At 62.3% G+C, this 22,820-nt stretch overlaps 3 protein-coding genes across 4 annotated transcripts; all 3 read left to right on the top strand.

Moving 5' to 3' along the window:
- The first annotated feature begins 463 nt into the window (after window positions 1-463).
- Window positions 464-8,759, top strand: ECE2 (endothelin converting enzyme 2). 2 transcript variants are annotated; one of them, XM_059855656.1, is made up of 19 exons: window positions 464-578; window positions 2,226-2,312; window positions 2,692-2,836; window positions 3,025-3,240; window positions 3,315-3,439; window positions 3,592-3,738; window positions 3,815-3,880; window positions 4,053-4,241; window positions 4,635-4,777; window positions 4,894-5,008; window positions 5,261-5,371; window positions 5,564-5,662; window positions 5,750-5,827; window positions 6,012-6,115; window positions 6,393-6,503; window positions 6,808-6,875; window positions 7,525-7,715; window positions 7,797-7,892; window positions 8,017-8,759. In XM_059855656.1, the coding sequence occupies exons 1-19, from the start codon at window positions 537-539 to the stop codon at window positions 8,191-8,193; spliced, it is 2,310 nt and encodes a 769-aa protein (XP_059711639.1). In that variant the 5' UTR covers window positions 464-536; the 3' UTR covers window positions 8,194-8,759. The 2 variants fall into 2 exon arrangements, with proteins under 2 accessions (XP_059711639.1, XP_059711640.1); XM_059855657.1 differs by lacking the exon at window positions 6,393-6,503.
- A 492-nt stretch (window positions 8,760-9,251) lies between these two features.
- On the top strand, window positions 9,252-12,621 carry LOC132331821 (mitochondrial ubiquitin ligase activator of nfkb 1-A-like). The gene is made up of 5 exons (XM_059855660.1): window positions 9,252-9,292; window positions 9,748-9,885; window positions 10,120-10,207; window positions 10,288-10,408; window positions 11,174-12,621. The coding sequence occupies exons 2-5, from the start codon at window positions 9,772-9,774 to the stop codon at window positions 11,868-11,870; spliced, it is 1,020 nt and encodes a 339-aa protein (XP_059711643.1). The 5' UTR covers window positions 9,252-9,292; window positions 9,748-9,771; the 3' UTR covers window positions 11,871-12,621.
- Window positions 12,622-17,970: 5,349 nt separating this feature from the next.
- On the top strand, window positions 17,971-21,948 carry CAMK2N2 (calcium/calmodulin dependent protein kinase II inhibitor 2). Its single transcript, XM_059855662.1, has 2 exons — window positions 17,971-18,221; window positions 20,649-21,948. The coding sequence occupies exons 1-2, from the start codon at window positions 18,053-18,055 to the stop codon at window positions 20,717-20,719; spliced, it is 240 nt and encodes a 79-aa protein (XP_059711645.1). The 5' UTR covers window positions 17,971-18,052; the 3' UTR covers window positions 20,720-21,948.
- Window positions 21,949-22,820: the final 872 nt, after the last annotated feature.

The raw sequence follows: 22,820 nt of genomic DNA, 5'->3' as shown, positions 1-22,820 counted from the left end.
CGCTGCGGGCAGCCGGATGTGAGCCCGAGTTCTGCTGCCCGTGCCGGTGAGGGCGCCGGTCCGAGTGCCGGTGTCGGTGAGGGAGGCTGCGGGTGCCTTTGCGGCTCACCGTCTCGGCGCCTTTGCGGCTCTCCGGGGGTGCAGGCGGCGGTGCCGGTGCAGACACCGGTGCGGAGCTCCTCCCGTGCGCACGGCGGTCACCCTCCTGGGGCGGCCAGGCCGAGTGGAGCTGAGCGGTGCTACTGGGCTGGGCACCGGGGTCCCCGCTCCAGCCCCTCCCGGGCCGCCGGCCCCCGTCGCCCCCGTCGGGTGCCTGCGGTCCGCGCGCCGCCGGTTTCAGCCCCTGCGGCTCCATCCCTCCGGCGCGGCCCCTTCTCCACCCGGCCCCATCCCTGCCCAGCCCCGGTGCCGGTCTTGGCGGCAGCGCGGCGCCCGGTGCGGGCCATGGCGGCGGCGGAGGCAGGCGGCGCTGCGGCGGCGGCGGGGGCCCGGCGCGGCCCGGGCGGGGAGCGGAGCTAGGCAGGAGGCGGCCCGGGATGGCCAGGATGAACGTGGCCCTACAGGAGCTTGGACACGCCGTGAGTGCCCGGGGCAGCGGCGCGGCAGGGAGGAGGGCAAGAGGAGGGGGGACGGGAGTCACCGGCGAGGGGCTCGGCGAGGGGGACAGGAAGGGGTCGGGGCACAGGAGAGCCCCGGGTCTGGAGAACTCCAGCAGTTGCAAGGGCTGCGGGGGCTTCGGGAACCAGAGGGAGGGAGGGAGGACGGGGGGGACTGGTGGATTACGGGGGGCGGCGAGAGCCTATGGGATGCAGGGGCTGCATGGTGCCGGGGCTAAGGGAACTGAGTGGCTAGAGGGTCCCTGTCCCCCACGGTGGAGGAAGAAGGACCCCCTCCAAATCCCTGCCTGGGGTTGGACAGACGGAACTGGGGTGGTTCATACATGGCCCCACAAACCCCACTCCACCAAGTACTGCTGCTCATAGGGTGAGCCCCAAGACAGCACCTCTGGAGGGGGCAGGAGGCCCTGTCCCCATGGGTCTCAGCCCTACAGAGGGGGTAGGAGGAGCCCCAGAAATAGGCTCCTGCCTTGAGGATGCCACAGAAGATGCTGGAGAGGGGGTGCTTGCTATTGTCCAGGATGAGGACCACCCAGGAGTGGAAAGGAGCACGTTGAGGAAAGCTGGGTGGTGGGGGGGCCAGGCTGGCCAAGCTCCTACAGGATGCTGAGCAATTCTTCCTAATGCCAGCACCTTCCAGGAGCCCGACTCGATGGGGGGTTCCTGCCATCTCCTGCCAATCCCACCCTCCTGCTGCAGCCCTTGGCAATGCCCCCTCCCTATCCCAGCAGTGTGGCAGTGGGCAGAGCTGGGCATGAGGCACTCTCCTTGCTTTCCCCCCTGCCCATCATCCATCCCACCCCAGCTCCTTCCTGGCCCGTGACAGCAGCCCTGCAGGCTGGGCATTCACTTTAGTCTGCAGCACAGACTGGAGGGTGAGCTGCTTCCCAGCCAGGCATTAGCTCTGAAGCCTAAGGATAGCTTACAACCAGCGGCATTGCTGATTCTCTTCCACCAAAACCTCCAGCATTTTCTTCTAGCTTATTCCCCTCTCCAATGCTGCTGGCTCAACTCCACCACCTCCCTCTTGGCCTAGTCCTCAGCAACCCTCACGGCTGGATCTGTGCAAGCTGCCTGGCAAGACCAGGAGTAAGGGGGAACCCTGCCCTGCTGGTTGGTACACACTGCAGCGCCCCTTCTCCCCTTGCACATTCTGTCCTGCATCCTGGTCACCCCCGGAGCCATGATGGGGCTGGAAGCACTTCCAGATGTTTCAGACCGGTGCACATCTGCATGGAAAGTTCCAGTCAGGGGAGGAGGGGTGAGACAGCAGCACTAGGAAACCGTTGCTTGGTGACGGGGACCATGTCTCAGTGGCGATGTGTCACCTGTCGGCAGGGCTGATGCCACGGCTATGCAGAGGGATGCTCTAGTGACAGCCCCCAAGTCCTTCATTAGCAGCTCCCCCCATGCTCTCCAGGGCCACACAGGGCTGGGGACAACCTCTGGGGGAGACCCAGGCACACTGAGGGGGGTAAGGGGCTGCCTCAGCCCCGCTGTGTACTCACTGAGCAAGCACTCGGTTCTGCCATAAGAGCCAGAGGGTGTGGCAGGCCGGGGAAGAGCTACCCCCACGCCCCTGCCCCAGCCCGCTCCCTCCCTTAGCAGATGCCCAACTACAAGCGTGCCACACTGCAGGACGAGGAGGGGCCGGAGCCAGCGGGGGATGGCAGCGCCTCTCCCGACAGCGTGGAGGTGAGGTCTGCCCCGGCTCCTCCATCCTTCCCCTCTCCATCCTCTCTAGCCCCCGTCCTCACCCTCTGGGGCCTGCCTACAACCAAGTGGGCAGTGGGAGCAGGGTTGGGAGCCAAGCCAGACATGGCTGTCCCCAGGGATGTGCTGGGAGTCAGCCAAAATGCGGCACAGAGTGTGCCTGGACGATCGTCCTTCCTTGTGGCTTGGGGCGAGCTGCCAGGACCCACCACCGGCTCGCCAGGGATGGTGGGGAGGGATGCCCTGGTCCCCACCTCCTCATGCAGCCACACCAGGCACTGGGGAGTGGCAGGGAGGGAAAGGGGGGCAGTGATGTTCGGCCCCCCATGGTGCGATGGCAGGTCCTGCTCCTCCTGCCCAGGTGGGGTTCCGGAAGGGGCCGGGGACGCTGCTGAGCCGCCTGGCCTCGCGCAGCCAGCTGGAGATGGTGCTCTGCGCCGTCGCCGTCTCCCTGGCCCTGCTGCTCAGCATCGCCGTTGTCACTCTGGCCATTCAGTACCGCAGAGGTAGGGAGACTTGCCAGCAGTGTCCCCACACCCGGGAGGACACGGGAGGATGAGGAGTGATGGGTCAGCCCTGGGTACCTGCTCCAGGTGCTCTGCCCATCCTGGGGTACAGACAGGGCTTGGCCCCGCTCCGTGCCTCGGTTTCCCCCCGTATACTCGCCCAGCCCCAGGCATGCCTTCCCTGCCAGATCCCTCTCACAGCACGTGCCTGACGGATGCCTGTGTCCGGGTGGCCAGCAAGATCCTGGAGGCCCTGGATACAGAAACGGACCCGTGCCAGGACTTCTACCAGTACTCATGCGGGGGCTGGATTAAGAGGAACCCGCTGCCCAATGGGCGCTCCAAGTGGAGCACCTTCAACAGCATCTGGGACCAGAATCAGGCCATCATGAAGCATCTCCTAGGTGGGCACCAAGGGGTCGCAGACACTGAGGGGGTGACCCCTGTGTCACTGGGGCTGACCCACAGCCTCCCGCAGAAAACACCACCTTCAACTCCAGCAGCGAGGCAGAGCGGAAGACACAGCGGTACTACCTGTCCTGCCTCAAGGAGCAGAGGATAGAGGAGCTGGGCTCCCAGCCCCTTATGGAGCTCATCGATAAGGTGGGCAGAAACCCACACGTGAGCCAAGCTGTCAGGGCTCAGCCCAGAACACCTCCTGCTTAGCTCTTCACGTAACTGGGGAGGGAGTAACCTCGGGGATGCACCCCATGCACCCCATTGCTCCCTGAGGTCCTGGGTCTGTCTGCTGGCAGATTGGGGGATGGAACATCACTGGCTCCTGGAACCAAACCAGCTTCATGGAGGTACTCAAGAGCGTGTCAGGCACATACCGGGCAACCCCCTTCTTCACAGTGTATGTGGGTGCAGACTCCAAGAGCTCCAACAGCAACATCATCCAGGTTGGCACCTTGGCCCCCAGGGGTGGCAGACACCGGGGGACACCAGAATGTCTATGCTGCCCCTCTCTCCCCACAGGTGGACCAGTCGGGGCTCTTCCTCCCATCCCGGGATTACTATCTGAACAAGACTGCCAACGAGAGGGTGAGGCTGGGTGCTGGGCATGCTGCCAAAAGCAATCAGGGGAAACCCATGGCAATGGGATGCGAGCAGCACTGGGACACACCTGGCATATCCATCCTGCCTGTTGGGTGCTCACCCCAGGAGGGTGGGATGAGCTGTGTTTGGCACTGAGGCAGGGCTTGGGGTTCCACAGGTTCTGGCAGCATACCTGGACTACATGGTGGAGCTGGGCACACTGCTGGGGGGCACCCCAGAGCCCACCCGCCTCCAGATGCAGCAGGTGCTGGACTTTGAAACCCAGCTGGCCAACATCACCGTGCCCCAGGCTGAGCGGCGGGATGACGAGAAGATCTACCACAAGATGAGCATCGCTGAGCTGCAGGTGGGCATGGCCCAGAGCGGCCTGGGGACACCCTTCTGGGACATATGGGGACTTGTCCAGAGGGCACCAAGGGGTCTGTGCCCATTGCTGTCCTTGCTCTGGGACACCCTGGGCAGCCCCATTTGCTGTGGGACATGCGCTGGGTGGTGAAGAGTAGTGCCCAGTTGTTATCATTTGGGGGAAGCTGCCACCTTGTATTGTAGGGTCCAGGCGTCCCCTCCCTGTTCTGCAGCATTAAGAGCAGCAGGAGGGGTGCAGAGAAGAATCTGGAGTGGAGAGGACTTTGGGTCCTTCCCAGAAAACACAGTTCCTGCCCCAGGAACTGAGCAAGCTGAGCAGGATGCAGCATAGCCATGCTAAGCCCCTGGTGCCACATTCCTGTGTCCCCTCCAGCTTCTGGCCCCTGCCATTGACTGGCTGGATTACCTTTCCTATGCCCTGGCCCCACTGGAGCTGGCAGACACGGAGCCTGTGGTGGTGTATGGGGACACCTACCTTCAGCAGGTCTCTGACCTCATCAATGACACTGACAGGAGGTGAGGCTCCTTCATATCCCTGGCTGTGGCCCCCACGGCAGGGACACATTTTGGGCTCATCAGTGTCTTGCAGTCATAGACTGTGGTGAGCTGCAGCATCTTCTATGCCCCTGCAGCATCCTGAACAACTACCTGATCTGGAACCTGGTGCAGAAGACGGCCTCCAGCCTGGACCAGCGCTTTGAGACAGCCCAGGAGAGGCTGCTGGAGACACTCTATGGCACCAGGAAGGTAACAGAGGGCCCTGGGATCAGACCTCTCCACACTCAGCCCGGAAGCAGCCAGGACTTCCTCTGTCCTTCATATGCCCTTGAGATGCTAAGATCTGGATGCTTCAGCGGGAACCCAGGGATTGTCTTTTGGGATGGGGGTTTTGCTGCTGCCTATCTTCCCTCTGATGAGGAGGCAGAGCCTGGCTGGGTGAAAGCAGGGGGGCAGAGGAGTGGGATGAGGGTTTCACAGACTCTCATCTCGTTCCCACAGTCATGCACGCCCCGCTGGCAAACCTGCATCTCCAACACAGATGACACACTGGGCTTTGCGCTGGGCTCCCTCTTCGTCAAAGCCACCTTTGACCGCGACAGCAAGGCCATTGTGAGAATACTTCTGTCCCCATCCCCTCCCCATCACCATTCGTGGGAATCCCAATCCCACCCAAGCCCCAGGGCTGGAAGGCAGGGAGCTGGAAAATGGGGCCCCTAGCCCTGGGGAGGTTATACCCTGCCCACCCTGTCCCCACCAAGGCATTGTGGGGGGTAGGGGGCCTTCATTGCCTCCCGTCCCCAGGCTGAGGAGATGATCAGCGAGATCCGTGCAGCCTTCGAGGTATCCCTGGACCAGCTGGACTGGATGGATGAGAAGACCAGGCAGGCTGCAAAGGAGAAGGTGACCCCAGGGAGGGAAGTGGATGGGAAACCTCACTCTATCCATATAAGCCCCCCAATCTCACTGCTGGGGCCTCTCCCAATGCAGGCGGATGCCATCTACGACATGATTGGCTTCCCTGACTTCATTCTGGACAACAAGGAGCTGGATGATGTCTATGATGGGGTAGGGGGCACCTGGCTTGTGAGGGAGAAGCTTGGTCATGCCAAGCTTGGAGGGGGGGCCCATTGTCGAGCGATGTCCCTATTTGGGACGTTATGCAAAGCCACCCAAGTACTGAGTTCATCCTGGCCAGGGTGTGGGGAACCACCCCAATGGACCTGTCTTCATCCCTCCTCTTCCTCACCAGTACGAGGTCTCTGAGGACTCCTTCTTCCAAAACATGCTCAACTTCTACAACTTCTCTGCCAAAGTGATGGCTGACCAACTCCGGAAACCCCCCAACCGTGACCAGTAAGGGGTGGGCTTGGGGGGGGAGGAGGGGAGGATGTGACCCTGGGTGCCTCCCCTGGTTCAGTGGGGAGGAGATCACCCTCATGGCGTAGCACAGCACAGTAGGTCACCTGTGGTAGCTGTAGCTTATCCCCAGGCAAGGTCCTTGGTAACAGGATGGGAGCAAAAGTGTCAACCTTTGGCAGGGCCCTGTGGTGGGCAATGGTACAGGAGGGGGCTGGAGCTGGGGTGAGAGAGACACACTCCTGCCTGTACCCTGTCCCATCTCCCTGCCCAGGTGGAGCATGACTCCACAGACTGTCAATGCCTATTACCTGCCCACCAAGAATGGGATCGTCTTTCCTGCTGGGATCCTCCAGGCTCCCTTCTACGCCCGCAACCATCCCAAGTGAGTCTGGCATGGGGGGCACCTCCTGGAGCCAGGGGTTGGATCAGGGCCAGCATGCCACAGAGTCCCCCTACAGTCACAAATAAAATCCCTGAAGAGCTTGAGTGTCTCTCAATGCTTTACATCCTGCAGTCAAGACAGCCTGAGTCCCCTTAGGGCCACCAGTGTCCCCAACAGGAGTGATTCCTAGCTGGGTCCCAGCTGGAGCAGAATGTCACTGGGTGTCCAGGCAGAGATGGGGTGGGCTGCAATGGCATCATTAACACATCCTGTACTTACCTGGTTCTTTTCCATGGCCCCGCAGAGCCCTTAATTTCGGTGGCATCGGTGTGGTGATGGGGCATGAGCTGACCCATGCATTTGATGACCAAGGTGAGAGCCTACAGGCAGCGCTGCCCCTGACCCCTGTCACCTTCCTGTCCCCCCAGCCCCTGCCCCTGGCATGGGGAAGAGGTGCCCTGGGTGCACAGGGGTCCCGCTTTGCCATCCATTGCATCATGTGTGCTTGTGCCCCCCTGGCCACCCCCTTCTATCGTCCTGTCTCCCCAGGTGGCACCTGCCGATTCCTTCCCCCGGCTTCTCTGTGCAGCTTTCGCTTCATCCGCTTGGTGAGGACACAGTGTCTGCAGCCCCAGCCCCCTTCTCATCCTCCTCCCTCCAGGGCATGGGATGGGTCCCTCTCGCATCCACTCTGCTTTGCACCTTCACCACAGCCCCAGAGCTGACATGGGGTCAATGAGGGAATTAGGGGTCACAGATGTGGGCTGGGTTAGCAGGAATGCACTTGGCAATGCCTGGGGACCCAAGTGCATGGCTGAGCCCCAGGCAGAGCCTGCCCACAGTAGGGGCTGGGGGATACCTTCTCCCGTGGGCGTGGACCCAAGGTGCCAGGTTCCCCTGGAATCCCCCAGTGCCCATTCCCCCACCACATCCCATTCTGCTTCGGGACCCCCTGCAGCTGAGGGGCTGCACTGGGACGGCTTCCCCTGGTCCCACCCCAACCCATCGCTCGGTCCTGCAGGACGGGAATACGACAAAGAGGGAAACCTGCGGCCGTGGTGGCAGAACTCCTCCCTGGAGGCCTTCAAGAACCGGACGGCATGCATGACGGAGCAGTACGGCCGCTACACCGTCCACAGCGAGAAGGTCAACGGGCGGCAGACCCTGGGCGAGAACATCGCCGACAACGGCGGGCTCAAGGCAGCCTACAACGTGAGTGCCGCCATCCGGAGGGGACACGAACCCCCGTGCCTGTCTGTCCCTTCCCGGAGCTTCAAGCCAGCTCTCCTGCAGGCTTACAAGTCCTGGCTGCAGAAGAACGGGGAGGAGAAGCGCCTGCCAGCCCTGGGGCTCACCAACCACCAGCTCTTCTTCGTGGGCTTTGCGCAGGTAGGGCGGAGCAGAATGATGGGTTTCCCGCGCCTCCCGGGCCGCTCGGAGCCACCCCGCAGCTCCCCATCCCGCACCGGGGGGTGCTCGGTCCCCATCCCTGAGGCTGCTCCGGCTCCGCCAGGTGTGGTGCTCCGTCCGGACACCCGAGAGCTCCCACGAAGGGCTGGTGACCGACCCCCACAGCCCCGACAAGTACCGTGTCATCGGCACCCTCAGCAACTCCCGGGACTTTGTCGAACACTTCGGCTGCCCCCTGGGCTCCCCCATGAACCCCGGCAAGCACTGTGAGGTGTGGTAGGGACGGGGAGGAATGCTGGGGACAGAGGGGATGATACTCTGCTGTGCTCCCCCTCCCCAGACCTCAGTGGCTGCCGGAGCTGGCCACGGGCAGAGCGCAGTCCCCCTCCTGCGCTCACACTGCACACCCCCCCCTCTGCACCCTCCCCGGCACACACGGCCCCGCACCAGGCACCCACCGCAGCCCCATCCACGGCCTGGGGCTGGACACGGCCGGCAGAGAGGCTGTAGCATCCCCAAAACGCAGTTCTGCCCCTCAACCTTGATGTGCTTGAGTCGGGCACAGCTCAGTGTCCCCTGCGCTGCGTCCTCCCCTCAGGCGGGCAGGTCAAAGGGGTCCCGGGGAAAGCATTAGAGCCACGATCCCCCTGCTCCTGCCCCCCGGCCTGCCGCCGATGGAGGCTGGGGGCCACCCGGCTCCGCGCTTCCCTTGTCCCCCTCCCACTCCAGCTTGGCTTCCCCATCCACCTCTGTTGGGACCAGCGGGCGGCAGCGGGGACTCTGGTGCCTTCAGCTGTGGGTGGCTGTCGCCGAGTTTATTTAACGATTAAAAGCAGTTTCCACTTACTCCAGCAGCTCCAGGTCCTTGGCGGTGCCGGGGCGGGGGGAGAGGGGGATCCGGACCGCTGTGGGGGGCGATTGCGGGGCTGGAGACCCGTGGGAGGTGAGACACCTCGAGGGAGGGGAGCGGTGGCGACATGTCTGTGTGGACATCGCCAGAATGAGGGAAGCGAGGTGTGGGGAAGAACACAGCAAGGCTAGTGGAGACGACTCAGAGCCAAGGGAATTCCCTGCCTGCCCCGAGCCTCCACTCCGAGCTTCCGGGGCCCGCCCCACGCCGGGGTCTCCCGAACTCCCGGTACCGGGACCCCGCGGGACGCCTCGGCCGCGGACAGAGGCGCTCGCAAAGGCTGCTGGGACTCGTAGTTCTGCCTGCCTGCAGAGGACGCAGGGCACGTCAGGAACTGTAGTTCAGCATGAGGGACGCTGGGAGGGGTAGTTCGGTTACGGCAGAGCGGCCGCCTCACGGCGAGGGCTAGACTACATTTCCCAGCAGGAAGCGCGGTAGGGCCAGGGTCCGGGCCTTGGGCGCCTCGGGGGTACGGGGGCATCGGGGCCGGGCGCGGCGGCGGGGCCGGGCCGGGCCGGGACCGAGCCGGGGGCAGGGCCGGGACAGATCGGGGGGCCGGACCCGGGTGGGAGCCTGGGCCAGGCCCCGGGCTGAGTCACGGGTGCTGGGCCTCGGCCCGATCCCGTTTGCGGGACTGGGCCCCGGCTGGGCCCGGGATGCAGGGTCGAGCCGGGTACCGGGCACCTGTGGGTGCTGGAGGTGAGCTGTCCCCGCTGGCGCTGTGGGCGGGCTTGGCCCTGGGGCGGCAGAGCGTGGGGACAGGGTTGGAGGAGCACCTCTGCCTTGGGGTCAGGGGCAATGAGACAAAGCACCGCTTTGGGGACAGGGATCCAGGGACACCCCTGCCTTCAGAATAGGGGCAGTGGGATGTCCCTGTCATGGGTGACATGGCCCCATTCCCCAGACAACACGCTCACCTTGCAGGCGTTGTCGCCCAAGCCTGGCACCATGGACAAACCCATCACTCCTGGGGAGCTGCTGTGTCTGGGCTCCAGCCTCGCCTTCTCTGGCCTCTTCTATTACCTGTACAGGAGGAAATCCAGAGTCGTGGCACGCATACAGGTAGCCCTGTCTCTTAGATGCCCTTTCCTGGCACTGTCTCTTCCTTGCTGCCCTTCATGCTTTGATTTGTGTGCACACACTGATGCCTGCAGCCTTCTCCATCCTCTGGTGACTTCATGACATGCAGATCTGAGCAGGCCACATCCTGCAGGCCAGAGGTCTCCACAGAGCCATTCTTGGCCTACTCACTGCCCCGTCCCTGCCCATGCTCACACTGAGTCCATGCTTTTCCAGGAGGCCCCAAAGCTCCAGGTCGATGACAATTTGCCTGCCCTGGTGTCTGCAGCTGAGGGGCGGTGCCTGCCTTATGTTGCCCTGGAAGGTAAGGACACCCTGTGGCCCCGCACAAGGGACAAGGGCCAGGATCTCCTCTTTTGGCTGTGACACATCCCTTGTCCGTAGGCATAGTGCTGCCAGCCCAGGCTGCACTGACCAGCCACTACCATGAGGGGCTGCAGGGCGTGATCCAGAAACTGCAGCTGAAGGAGCATCGGCTGATCTGGAACAGCTTGGCCCGGAGCTGGTGAGTGATGGGAAGGGGCCGCAGGAGGGGGCTTGCAGCAGCGAGTCCAGACCCCATTGTCTGGGGCCATTGAGAGGCAGAAAATAACTTGGTTAAAGACTTTAGTCCCTATGCTTAGCTCAGCACTGAGAGCTCAGAGCTTCTCTGTGTTGTGGCCAGCAGGAACAGGGCAGTGATCATCCCCTGCACTGGTGAGGCTACACCTTGAGTCCTGTGTCCAGTTCTGGGTCACTCAACTCAGGAAGGCCATTGAGTTGCTGGAGCAGGTCCAGAGAAGGGCAGCTGGGCTGGTGAAGGGCTGGAGCACATGTCTGATGAGGAGCAGCTGAGGGAGCTGGGGATGTTTAGCCTGCAGGAGACTCTGAGGTGGCCTTATTGCTCTCTGCAACCCCCTGAAAGGAGGCTGTATCCAGGTGGGGATCAGCCTCTTCTCCCAGGCAACCAGTGACAAGACAAGAGGAAATGGCCTCAAGCTGTGTCAGGGGAGGTTTTGGTTAGAGATTAGGAAGAACTTCATATGGAGGATGATTAGACATTGGAATGAGCTGTCCAGGGAGCAGGAGGCTTGACTACCAGGTTTCACCACCACCAGGGAGGTGGTGGAGTTGACATCCTTGGAGGTGTTTGAGGAAAGACTAGACATAGCATTTAGTGCCATGGTCTAGTTGACAGGCTGATATTCAGTCATAGGCTGAACATGATGGTCTCAGAAGTCAACCTAACTGATGCTGTGATTCTCTGCACCCCAACCCTCTGCGCTTGCAGGAGCGAGAGCGAGCGGGTGCTCTCAGAGCAGATCTACACAGTCCCCTTCCTGCTGGCCTCGCCAGGCCCTGAGGCAGCCACGCAGGTGAGTGTGGACAGCCCACTCCAAGCCGTCTGCCTGCCCCTGGAGATGGTGTACGAGCGGTTCCAGCAGCCATCCCACGGCTTCCGTGACCTGCTGGGCCAGTACCTGATCGGGGAGAAGCCCAAGGGTATCCTGGAGACAGAGGAGATGCTGCGGGTGGGGGCCGGGCTGACGGGCATCGGGGAGTTGTCCCTGCAACCCGACGGCTCCCTGCACCTCCAGCCGCCGGCCCAGGGAGGCGAGTTTTTCCTGAGCCTGGGGGACTGGCAGACGGTGCTGTCGGAGCTGGAGTCGGCCAGCGGGCTCTGGAAGGGGGCAGCGTTGCTGTGCGCGGCAGCGGGGCTGGCCGTCCTCCTGCACGCCCTGTGCCGCGCCTACCGCCGCTCCCGCCCCAGGCAGCAGCAGGAGGACAAGGAGCTGGATGGGGAGGAGGGCGGTGACCGGGCGCCCGAGGACTCCTGCGTGGTCTGCCTATCGCGGCCCCGCGAGTGCGTCCTCCTGGGCTGCGGCCACATCTGCTGCTGCTTCCGCTGCTTCCAAGCCTTGCCCACCCGCCTCTGCCCCATCTGCCGGGGGCCCATTGACCGCGTAGTGCCCCTCTACCAGGCCTGAGAGCACCTGGGGGTGCCCAGGGAGGGGCAGCGTGAACCGGGCCAAGCCTGGAGCTTGCAGAAATCTCAGCTGTCTCCTCATGTGCAGCTGTGCAATTCCTTTTGGGAGAGAGGGGTCTTGGTGTGCCCTTCAATCTGTTCTGGGGAGGAGGGGAATTACAGCCTTCTCATCCTCCCTTTGTCTGCCAGAAGGACCCCCCATAAACGTGAAGGCTTGGGGAAAATGTACACAATGACTGAGCTGAGGAGCTGAGACCCCAGCCCCACACTGGGGCACTACTTTGGCTGCCAGCTATTCGACTTGTGTCTCTTTCTGAGCCATGACCTCCCAAAAGCCACTCAGGACTCTCCCTTGTGGTTTTTTCCCAGTGTGTGGATTTATGGGGAGGATTATTAGGGTGAGACCAGGGCTGGTGGGACACATCAAGCACAGTGGACCCAAACCCCCCTAACCCACTGCAGTGATAGACCTCGGTGCCACTTTTGTCCTGCCACCCCAATCCGTGTGCCTACAGCCACTGCCCAGATGACACTGGGGACACCCAGGGACTGGCAATGATGAGTCCCTTTGCCAGCTGTTCTATCACCAAGATGGGAGCTGTGTCCCTCTGTCACTCTCTGCAGGGAGAACAGCTTTAGGGTGCCACAGAGCTTGCCCGCGTGTCCAGCTCCACTGAACCCGGCTTTCCGGACAGGAGCGGGTGTGGGAATGGCTTGCAGCGGTGTGTGGAGTGATAAAGCCAAGGAGCTGAGCTTGGCCTCACCTCTTCCTTTGCGCCGTTAAGCTGGGGGCTGGGTGGGTGCTGGGAGCCAAGACTCTCCCCTTGGAGGGGTGGGCACCACTGCCTCCCCGCCTTCCTCATCCAAGGAGCTGGCCCAGGTTCACAATGGAGCCCAGGTGCATCTCCTCCAGATGCAGCCCTGGATGGGGGGTGACAGGACACACAGGACCGTTGCCAAGGTGATTGTGCTCCTCGGGTCTCCATGGCAACTTCTCCCCTGGACTGCTCCCCATCACTGCCTGGCTGCAGTTGCCCAGGCAACCCACGGGCTCTCCTGGCTCCTGCAGCTTTGGGGCACCCAGAGTTTGGGGGTGGGGGACAGTGCTGGCAGGCCACTGTCAGCCAGGCAGCAGTGTTGGGATTGGAGGGGGATGATGTGCCCCCTCCCCAAAGCAGTGGCCACAATTGCAGCTGGGCTGGGAGCTTGCTTGGGGCAAAGGTACCTTGGCAAGGTTGCCCCCAGGACTCACAACCAGACAGGAGGCCCCGGAGGACCCAATAAGGCCTCCTGGGACCCACATGCCTTGTTGGGGTGGGGATATGTGCAGGAGTTCTCTTCCCCCACCTTGCCTTTTTCTCCGCCCAGCCTCTTCCCTGGGCTGCAGAGTGAGCAGTGGGGCCCAGATTCCCCCTCTCACCCCCGCCAGCATTGGGCATCCCCCCCGCAGCAGGAGGGATTTCGGGAAGGAGATAAATACCAGATGGGAGAGGGCCGGGCTGCCAGGAACACACTCTCTGCATGCCAAGAGCTGCTGGCGCGAGTGGGCGCGTGGGCCGGGGAGGGCGGGGGGGGTGCCCCTGCTCCCCGAGACTGCTCACCTCGTTCCCCAGGGCCCAGCAGCCAGACAAGGACAGGACAATTAGAGAGGGGTCTTCATCCCCTCACTCCCCTCTGCCCCCAAAGGTGCCCAGGGCAGGGAACACATCCCTTGTGGAGGGAGGCTGCCACCCCCCAGTGCTGGGGCATAGCCTTACTCTAGCCCCACCCCGGTCTCTGCCACTCCCAGGAGGGCACTAGCCCAGCAGTGGCCTGGCTGCAGACCCAGCTGCCAGTCCTGCCTGGCATGGCTCTGGGCAGCAGCATGACTCACCCCCTCAGCTTGCCACAAGCCAGAGCTTGCTGTGCCAAACCCATGGCACAGGCTGGCACAGGGGCTGGCACAGGGGCTGCCCGGCCACGCTGCAGTGCCCACATCCCCAGACAAATGCTGTGTGCCTCTCATGGGTATTTGGTCAGGGGCAGGACAGTGGGGAGCTCACAGTGCCTGGGCTGAGCACTGCCCAGCCTCCCTCTGTGTCCCACAGGCCACACATCCTGACAGCTGCCTCCTCACACCCACAGGGTGCCCCTGTGTGCCAGCCCATGCCCGTGGCCTCCACCCGCTCCCCCCAGGGCTGCCAGCCCGCTCTGCCTGCCTCCCTGTCTGTTGTCATGGTGACCAGATATGTGGTGACAGGCGAGGATGGAGCCTCACACCCCAGCAGGGCTGTTTGCCCAGAAGGGTTGGCTACCCCGGCTTCCTGCTCGTCCCTTCAGCCCCGGGTCTCGGCAGGGGACCCTCCATGAAGCCCCTGCCCCAGGCAGTGTGCTGGGGGTGCTCCATCTGCTCAAATGCCAGGATCACAGCTGTGTCCTAGGCAGCTCATGTGAGGAATGAGGACAGCGCCATCCTCCTTCCACCTGCCCTGACAGGGCATCTCCTAGGCTGTGCACAGAGACAGACAAACTCATCTCAGTAATGACAACCTGTCTTTCTTCCCTGGGGGAGACACTGTCCCTCCAGGGACAGCCCGATCTTCCCACAGCAGCAGCTGCAGGAACAGCAGAAGATGAGGAGCATGCCACTCCTGCACACTTGTCCTGGGCTCACCCACAGGACAGCTGCCAAGAAGGACACCTGTCCTTCAACATCTGCCCTGTGGTGACAGTTTTTACCACAACCATCACCTCACAAGGTCATCCCCACTGCCTGTACCCAGCCCAGTGTGTGTCTCTGCTCCCCCAAAACACCTGGATTGTGGCACAAGCAGCGCACAAAGTGGCATCCCCATCTGGACTGTGGCTACTGAGAGCCAGCAGCAACAGCCAGGGACAGGCACATCCCCAGCCTTACCAGCGACATAGTCGGTCCTGCTGGGATGGGGACTCAGGGAGAGCATCAGCGCCAACAGCAGGCGCTCAGTGAGGCCCCCAGTGGCTGCCACTGCTGTGAAACAGAAGTGCCATTTCACGTTTCTTGGCAGGGCTAGAAGCAACACAGATGGAGGCACCCGCACTGGCCTCCTGGCATGCCTTGGCAGCCCCCAGCTCTGTGGCACCAGTCCCAGGTGATAGCACTACCTCCCAGACGTGCAGCAGGGAAAGCCCTGGGTCCTGTGGCTGATGCCTCCTGCCTCCTTTCAGCTCCCTGACATCCAGTCACTGCCTGCGAGGACACCAACCCCATTCCTGCCAGGCCTTGGACTGGTTGGGAGTGCCTGGTGGTTCCCAGCTCTAGCTGCCTGGGGTCCCTGCAGAACATGGGCAGGACGTGCTCCACCAAGCCACTTGCACACACACAGGGTGATTTTCCACCAAAAAACAACTTGAACCATCAGTGACTGCAGGAAAAGCTCTCACCTCCATCACAGCACCTGGACTAGTCACTCGAATTCCCACAAGGCTGCAGGGCTCAGGAGCAGTATCCAGGTGTGGAGCTAGGGCATGGCAGGGACTGGTGAGCTCCCAGCATGGCCCAAGTGTGGGCAATGCAGCACAACCTCTACTTCCAGCCCCATTGCAGCTGGGAGTCTCATGATGTGCCTTCTACCCAGCTCCATATCCACCGGGGGGGTGGCATGGCTGGCCTCCAGCTCTTGCATCATCCCCAAGGTGTCCCAGCTCAGGGGCTGCTGCCCAGGTTTAAGGAGCCAGGGCAGGAAGAACACCCTGCTTCCCACCCCCACAGCCTCTTCTTTCCGGTAGAGTTGGCTTTGTGTTGGACAAAAGGCTGCAAAGGAAGCAAGAAAGGAGATTACGTGGCTGCTAAAAGACGAATAAGGAAGGTGGGATGAGAGCCAGAGGAAGGAGGGTGCTCATCTGGCTCACCAGGGGGGATGCTACATGCAATGCCAGGGGATGAGGGGGGTCTCTTATGCACACCATTGCCAGCCTACTCACATTCAGGTCCTTGGTACCTTCCTCTGCTACTCAGGGATGTGTGACAAGCAGCACCCTTGGGGAACCAGAGACTAGAGCCATCCCAAGGAGATGCAGAGCCCAGAGCCACAGCATTGCCCTGTCCCACCCACAGCCCAGCTGTGCTGGCACAAATCCAGCTCTCCTCTTGCCTGGGATGGGCAGACAGTCCTTCCCATGCCCCAAATCCCAGGCAGCCCCACAGAGCTCCCCCCTACCCCACAGCCAAGTCAAGTAGCTCCCGCAGGTGAGAGGCATTTTGCAGATACAGGTGTGGGATATGTGGGTCTATTCCCAGGGTGACCCCTTTCCAGCCTCTCCTCAGCAGCCTGCCAGGCTGGAAGCCCTCCTGGAGCGCTGCACCAGTGCCACTCACATCCCACACAGCCCATCTGCTCCTCTTGTCGCTCACCCCCGGCCCCGCGCGTGCCACGGTCTGCCTGTCCCTGCCCACGGGCAGTGACACGTGGGCTCAGCAACGGGAAAAGCAGGCCACATCTCAGCGTGGGCCTCTTGCCTATTTTCCCAGGCACTTTTCACAGGAGCAGAAGCTTTCACATGAAAAAGTTCAAGCTGGTTCCCCAGCAAAAGCGTGAATAAAAGAATTGCCTTGCCAGGAGAGCAGGTACCACTGTCCCGACCTGGCTCTGGTAGGGGACAGCAGGGAACGATATTCTGCAGATCCAGACACAAAGGTAAAAGCATAGCTGAGCCTTCCCAAAATAGAAGAACCTGCCTGCCCTCATGCACCAGCCCAGCTGATGCTCTTCTGCAGCACCTTTCAACAGGATCTCTGACTATGGAGATGCTGGAACAGCAAGATATACCACAGGGCTGTCTGGAAAACACCACTCTCACCCCCTCAAGATATTCTCGCTGGGCTGTGGGCTGGCATGAATGAAGTGCCATTTCCATTCAGGGATCTGGCTTTGCTGCAACCCAGGACCCCAACATGAGGAGTGGGACCTGGATGTGAGGGAACAGCAGGAACCAGACTGCTCCAAGACAGGATGGTTGTCTCCAACCAGCCATAGCCACTACTGCTGTCACCCTCAGTCCAATATCCAGGGGTCACAGCTGTACCCACAGTTCACTCAAGAAGCACCAACTTTATCCTGAGCTTAAATAGCCTCCCAGCTGCCCCAGGTGACGTGAATGGGGGAGGTCCTGGGTGAGGCTGCTCAGAACCACCAATGCCAATTAATGTAATCACTGCCTTGGCAGTCAACAATGTAGGAGGAAAGATCCAGGGTGGGTCTGGGGTAGAGGTGTGTAGATACAAATGGGGCTCTGGAGGGACATTGGGATCACCCCTTTCTGCCCCATTGCAGGTCCCCACAGGGGATAGCCCTTCCCCTTTTCCACAGAGAGCCCCCAGGGAAGGGTCAGTGGGACAAGGGGTGTCCCAGGGCACAGTCCCCATGCGGCCACACTTACAGATACCTGCAGATTTACACCTGTGCGCCCCTCATTCCTGCAAAGATACAGAATGGGAGGATGTTTACAAACACACGAACTCGTGGGGGCCAAGAGGACTGGCAGGGGTTGAGGCAGGACTGGCGTGGCTCCAAGGGGGAATCCCAGCGCTGAATGGGGCTACAGGAGTGGGTGTCTGGATGGGTGCTGGGCAAGGGACACAAGTGAGGGGCTGAGGTAGACTCAGGGTGGGAGCTGGCCTGGAATCCTGAGGGTTGAGCTTTCTGGTCTGTGGGGTGCTGGGGGACTGGAGCAGGGTGTTGGGAGTCTGTTTGGTCACCTCTGCATGCCTCCCACCTCTGGAGGGCCCAGCTGTGTCTGGTGGTCCTCAACTGTCTGACCCGGTGGCACCCGGCTGTGACAAGGGTTCCCCCTCCACAGGGGCACCCCCGAGTAGAGGCACCCGAGTTGAGGGCACCCCCGAGTAGAGGCGGCCGCCTCGGACAGGCTGTGCCGGGGGGAGCACTGCGCTCTGGGGCCGCGGCAGGGGCCGGGGCGGTGGCGTGGTCGGGTCCCCATCCCGAGCGGGCGGTCCCCGGACACCGGCCCTGGGGGTCCCCCGTCCCTGTCCTGTCCGGGCCGGGCCGGGCCGCGGCGCTCCGGAGCCGCCCCCCGCCGGGGGGGTCCCCGCTCCCCCCGGATGCATGACTTCATCCTTCCGCCCGGGTTTCCTCCCCGCCGCCGCCGCCGCCGCCGCAGACCGGCTCCCGGCTCGGCGCGGCGCGGCTCGGCCCGCTCGGCCCCGCCATGTCGCAGGTGCTGCCCTACGGCGAGGACAAGGTGGGCCGCTACGGCGCCGAGCCCGAGGCGGGGGAGCTGCCCTTCAGCTGCCGCCTGCAGGACACCAACGCCTTCTTCGGGGGCAACCAGGGCAAGCGGCCCCCCAAGCTGGGACAGATCGGCCGCGCCAAGAGAGGTACCGCCGACCCCCGCCTCTGCCCCCCAACCCCACCTCAGCCCCTCCGCTTCCCCGGGACCCCCGCATCTGCCCTTCAGCATCCTCGGGTTTGTCCTGGGACCCTCGGATCTGCCCTGCAGCATCCCCGGCATCCCTGGTGCTGACTCCTGCATCCCCGACACTGCCCCACGGCATCCCCGAGACCCCCGGATCTGTCCTTTTATCCCTGGTGCTGACTCCTGCGTCCCCGGCACTGCCCCACGGCATCCTCGGAACCCCCACATCTGTCCTGCAACGTCCCCGGCACTGCCTCCTGCATCCCTGACGCTGCCCCACCGCATCCCTGCGACCCCCGCATCTGTCCTTGCATTCCCGGCTCTGCCCTGGAATCCCCGCTCTGCCCTGCAGTATCTCCAGATCTGCCCTGCAGCGTCCCCGGATCTGCCCTGCAGCATCCCTGGCACTGCCCCCCGGCATCCCCGGCACTGGCCCTTGCATCCCCAGCACCTTCCCATAGCAACCCCAGGATCCAGGATTCTGCCCTTGCTTCCCCGGCATTCCCGGCACCCCCAATATCGCCTCACGAGATCCCTAGACTCCCGATTCTGCCTTTGCATTCCCAGTTCTGCCCCATGGCAACCCCTGTCTCTGCCCTGCAACATCCCCAGCACTGCCCCACTGCATTCCTGCGACTCCTGGCTCTGCCTTGCATCCCCAGCACTGTCCCCTGCCACCCCTGGCACCGCCGCCAGCATCCCCAGAATCTCCATCTCTGCCCTACATCAGCTCCAGCACTGTCCCCCGACAACCCTGAGACTCCCCATTTCCGTGACTGACACCCGCCCCCAGAACCACAGTCTCCCCCATCTCCTGTTCCAGACACCACGCTGTTCCCCCAGTGCTGCCCTGCAACAGCCTCCGCCTCATGCCGGGACTACCCCTGGGATTACCCTGCAGCCTCCCTGGGGCTGCCCCCGGGACTATCCCCCAGCACGTCCATGAGTGCCCCTGGGAGCCCTCAGGACTGCTCCTCAGCATCCCCCGGGACTGCCCCCTTCTCATTCTGGATAAACAAGCCTGTACCCGAGGATCACCAGAACAGCACTCCTTGCCCCCTGAACCTCTGTCCCTTCACGTTTCTGCCTGCCGCAGAGACCACCAGCAGCCTTTGGCCATGCTGATCAGCAAATCCCCCCCACTTTACTGCCCCCCCAGGACTTCATGAGCCCAGCTGTATCCTGCCCCTCTGTACTTCACCTCCTGCTGCAGAGACACCAGCAGCATCTCCCCTGCTTCCATCAGGACCCAAAGAACTGCCCCCCTCTCCTTCCTGCACCCTGATATGTCACCATTGATCCTTCCTAATGCCTTGGGGACCCTTAAAAATACCCCCCCTTTTCCTGCAGCCCCCATCCCACCTGCTTGGGGGTCCTCCATAGGCAAACACCCCTCCTTATCCTGCAGGGATGAGGGAGGGGAGAGTTCCCCCCCAGCTCCAACACACCCCAGCCCCACGGGGGTGAGCGCTGCCTGCTCCACTGCCCCCTTTTGCAGTGTTGGAGGCTGGGTCTAGCATCACCCCCGGGCTGATGGGGAATGGTTCTCCTTCGGTCTTGTTGGGGGGTCCATCTGCTCTCCCAGTGATTCTGGTCTGGTTAATCCACCCCCAGGAGGGTGATGGGAGGGATTACTGAACCCCCCCCCACTAGTGATATTGGGGTGGGGGTCTGCCCTCCACCCCCAGAGTGATGTTGATGGGAGGTAGCTGCCCAGGTGGTCATGGTGTGGGGTAGGGGAAGGTGTCCGTGTGCGTGTAGCTCCCTGGTGATGCTAATGGGGGTCTGTCCAGCCTCCCACCGCTGCTGCTGCTGGGGAGGGGGCTGCCCAGTGGGTGATGCTGAGGGGGGTCTCTCTGGAAGGTGACATGACGAGGGGCTCTCCAGCCCCCCACGGTGACACTGATGGGGGTTCATGCAGCCCGCCATGCTGGTGGGGGGCTGTCCGCCCCCCCCCCCCCAGTGATGCCGATGGTGAGGGTGGGTGTCCTGCGCAGCGGGTGATGCTGATGGGGGTCTGGCTGCCACCCCCGCCGAGCAGGCGGTGCCCCCCCCGCTGGGTCATTACCCATTCCAGTCCTGTTGCTCTCATCAGCGCCTGCCGCAGAGAGGAGGGGGGGGGTCCTTCCTGGTCTATTCCTGCCCCCCCCCCTTCCCTAATCACCCATCCAGAGGCAGCCAGCTGGCTGCAGGGGGGATGCTGCCCCTACCCAAGTCGGGCAGGGGGGTGATTCCCCATCCCTCATCCCGACTCTACCCACCTGAACCCCCTTTGCCCCGCTGCCCAGCACCCGGGGGCACACCTGGAGCCTGAAAGGGGTGAGAGACGAGATAGAGGGGCAGAGGCTGTCGCGTCCCCTCGCCCACGCGCCCCCCCCTGTCCCCGCAGTGGTGATCGAGGATGACCGGATAGACGAGGTGCTCAAGGGCATGACGGAGAAGTCGCCGCCGGGGGTGTAAGCCGGGACCCGCCGCCAGGACCCGCCGGCCGAGCCCCGCTCCAGCCCGCCGCCCCACATGCTGGCTGGACCGCCGACGAGGAGGGGGAGGCCATGCCCGCTGCCCCCCCCGGCCCGTGGGGGGGCCCTGCAGCTACCACCACCCCCCCCCCCGAGCCATGCACTTTACCCCTCCGCCTCCCCCGGGGCCGGGACAAACCGCCGAGCCCCCCACCCTGGGTGAAGACCCCCTTCCCCGGGGAAGGGGTCCAGCCCCCTGCTCCGCGGCGCATCCCCCCAATCCTCCTTGGCGGAGGGTCCCCGAAATCCGGGGCCACCCGGCCCCACGAGCGGGGGGGGGAGCGCTGCTGTCCAGAGACATTTTTTGCTCCATCGTTTTTTGCATGAGCTTGGTGGCCCGGGCGGCCGGCCCGGGGGCCGAGGGTCAGCCCCACCACTCCGGCACGCTTCTTTTTAAACAGAAACTCCTCATATTTGTATTTTTATATCCGAATCTTTGTTAAAAACGATCTGCTGACGTTGAGATGTCAAAGTAACTGCATCGAGAAAACAAACGAAAACAACCAACCAACCAACAAAAAAAAAAGGTTCATATTTTTTTCCATAAGAAAAAAAAAGACAAAAAAAGAAGAAAAAAACGAGGGCAAAAATTGAAGGGGGGGCGAGAGTGATGGAGGGAGCATGAGGAAAGCCACAGGAGGAGGGAGGGGAGCAGAGACCCCTGGCCCGACCCCCCGCTGGCAGGCAGCAGGAGCACCGGAGGGTTTGGCAGCATCACCGGCCGCTGCAGTTCCTTCCCGGCAGCACCGGGGCAGAGCCCACCGGGGCCAGCTGCAGGTGCCAGGGGGGGTCCCAGCACTGCCCCTCGCTTGAGGGTGGTGGGGTCGGGGGAGAGTGGGGAGGGCAGGGACCGGCCTGAGTCGTTGTTTTTAATTTTATACTTTAATTTAATTTTATTTTTTAAGAAGCTTCTCGGGGGGTTCTGATGTGCATGAGAAACTTGTCATCTTTTTCAATAACCTACGAGTGGCATTTATGGAGACAACGACGCAAAAAAAAAAAAAAAAAAAAACCAAAAAAAAAAACTGAGGAAAAAAAGAAAAAAAAAGAAAAAAAAGATACTTGTGTCATGATGTTCTACGAATGATCCATTGTAAATTTAAATGCCATTTTTCACTGTACTGGTGAACGAAATGCAATGAATAAAATACATTCATGTACCCAGGTGAAGCCGGCAGTCGCCTGCTCCTTTCTGTCCCTTCCTCATGCCAGCTGGTTTTTGGGGTACCTGTGGGATGGGGTGGCATGGCCAGGATGGGGGCTGACCCCGGAGCCCTTTGCTGGCTCCTGGTGCAGGGGGAGCCGCTGGCTGACCCACTTACACCTTCTGCCCGAAATAGCAGCCCAGCAGCTCGCACCTCTGTGCTGTCACCACCCAGGAGGGGTCCCTTTTGCCTACTCCAGGGGGAGTTGGTGCCCAAAGAGCCTCTGGGGACACTGCCAGTGGCACACATGCACCTGCCACACCAGCACACACATGCAGCCAGTCCCGCCAGCATGCAGTGGCCCAGTCACCCACCCTGGCACACACATGTCACCGTGCTGCTGGCCCCAGGCACAGGGTGACACGGGCCAGGCGTGTGCAGCACGCTGGGATTGTCACCACAAGCAGGAGTGGGGATGGATGGGGAAAGAAGCAGATATGCTGCCCTTCCTGCCCTGTGGCAACCCCTGCCCCATGCTGGCACATTCCAGCCTGGACCCCCCGCTACTTGGGGGGTGACAAAGACAAGGTGCCCTTACACACCCCCAGGGCCAGGTCCTGGTGCAGGATGGAGTGGGGGGGGGGTGGACGGGGGTGGCCCAGTGGGCACCTCCAATCCTGCTCCCCATAGCCAGTGCCAGCACCCCCATTCTGCCCTCAGCCTGGCTGTCCGTGCCAAGGGGAAGGGATGGGGGACAGGGAGCCACTCCCTGCAAGATGGATGGGTGAAATTAAACCTGATTTGGTTTCATTACTGGCTGCAAAGCCTGGAGTCCTGGCTGCTCTCCAGCTCAGCAAGGAAAGGCCAGGGAGGGGGCACAGAATCACCAGAGCATCC

This window comes from Haemorhous mexicanus, chromosome 10 (genome assembly GCF_027477595.1).
Source record: "Haemorhous mexicanus isolate bHaeMex1 chromosome 10, bHaeMex1.pri, whole genome shotgun sequence".
Taxonomy (NCBI): domain Eukaryota; kingdom Metazoa; phylum Chordata; class Aves; order Passeriformes; family Fringillidae; genus Haemorhous; species Haemorhous mexicanus.
This window is presented reverse-complemented; position numbering and strand designations above follow the sequence as displayed.

What these genes read in the sequence shown, in the direction of transcription:
- ECE2 (XM_059855656.1), top strand. Translation starts at nt 537, where the DNA reads ATGGCCAGGATGAACGTGGCCCTACAGGAGCTTGGACACGCC. An exon ending in ATCAATGACACTGACAGGAG is followed by an intron (nt 4,778 to 4,893) that starts GTGAGGCTCCTT and finishes ATGCCCCTGCAG; the next exon opens with CATCCTGAACAACTACCTGA. An exon ending in AAACCCCCCAACCGTGACCA is followed by an intron (nt 6,116 to 6,392) that starts GTAAGGGGTGGG and finishes CTCCCTGCCCAG; the next exon opens with GTGGAGCATGACTCCACAGA.
- CAMK2N2 (XM_059855662.1), top strand. Translation starts at nt 18,053, where the DNA reads ATGTCGCAGGTGCTGCCCTACGGCGAGGACAAGGTGGGCCGCTACGGC. An exon ending in GATCGGCCGCGCCAAGAGAG is followed by an intron (nt 18,222 to 20,648) that starts GTACCGCCGACC and finishes CTGTCCCCGCAG; the next exon opens with TGGTGATCGAGGATGACCGG.
- LOC132331821 (XM_059855660.1), top strand. Translation starts at nt 9,772, where the DNA reads ATGGACAAACCCATCACTCCTGGGGAGCTGCTGTGTCTGGGCTCCAGC. An exon ending in GCCTTATGTTGCCCTGGAAG is followed by an intron (nt 10,208 to 10,287) that starts GTAAGGACACCC and finishes CCTTGTCCGTAG; the next exon opens with GCATAGTGCTGCCAGCCCAG. An exon ending in AACAGCTTGGCCCGGAGCTG is followed by an intron (nt 10,409 to 11,173) that starts GTGAGTGATGGG and finishes CTGCGCTTGCAG; the next exon opens with GAGCGAGAGCGAGCGGGTGC.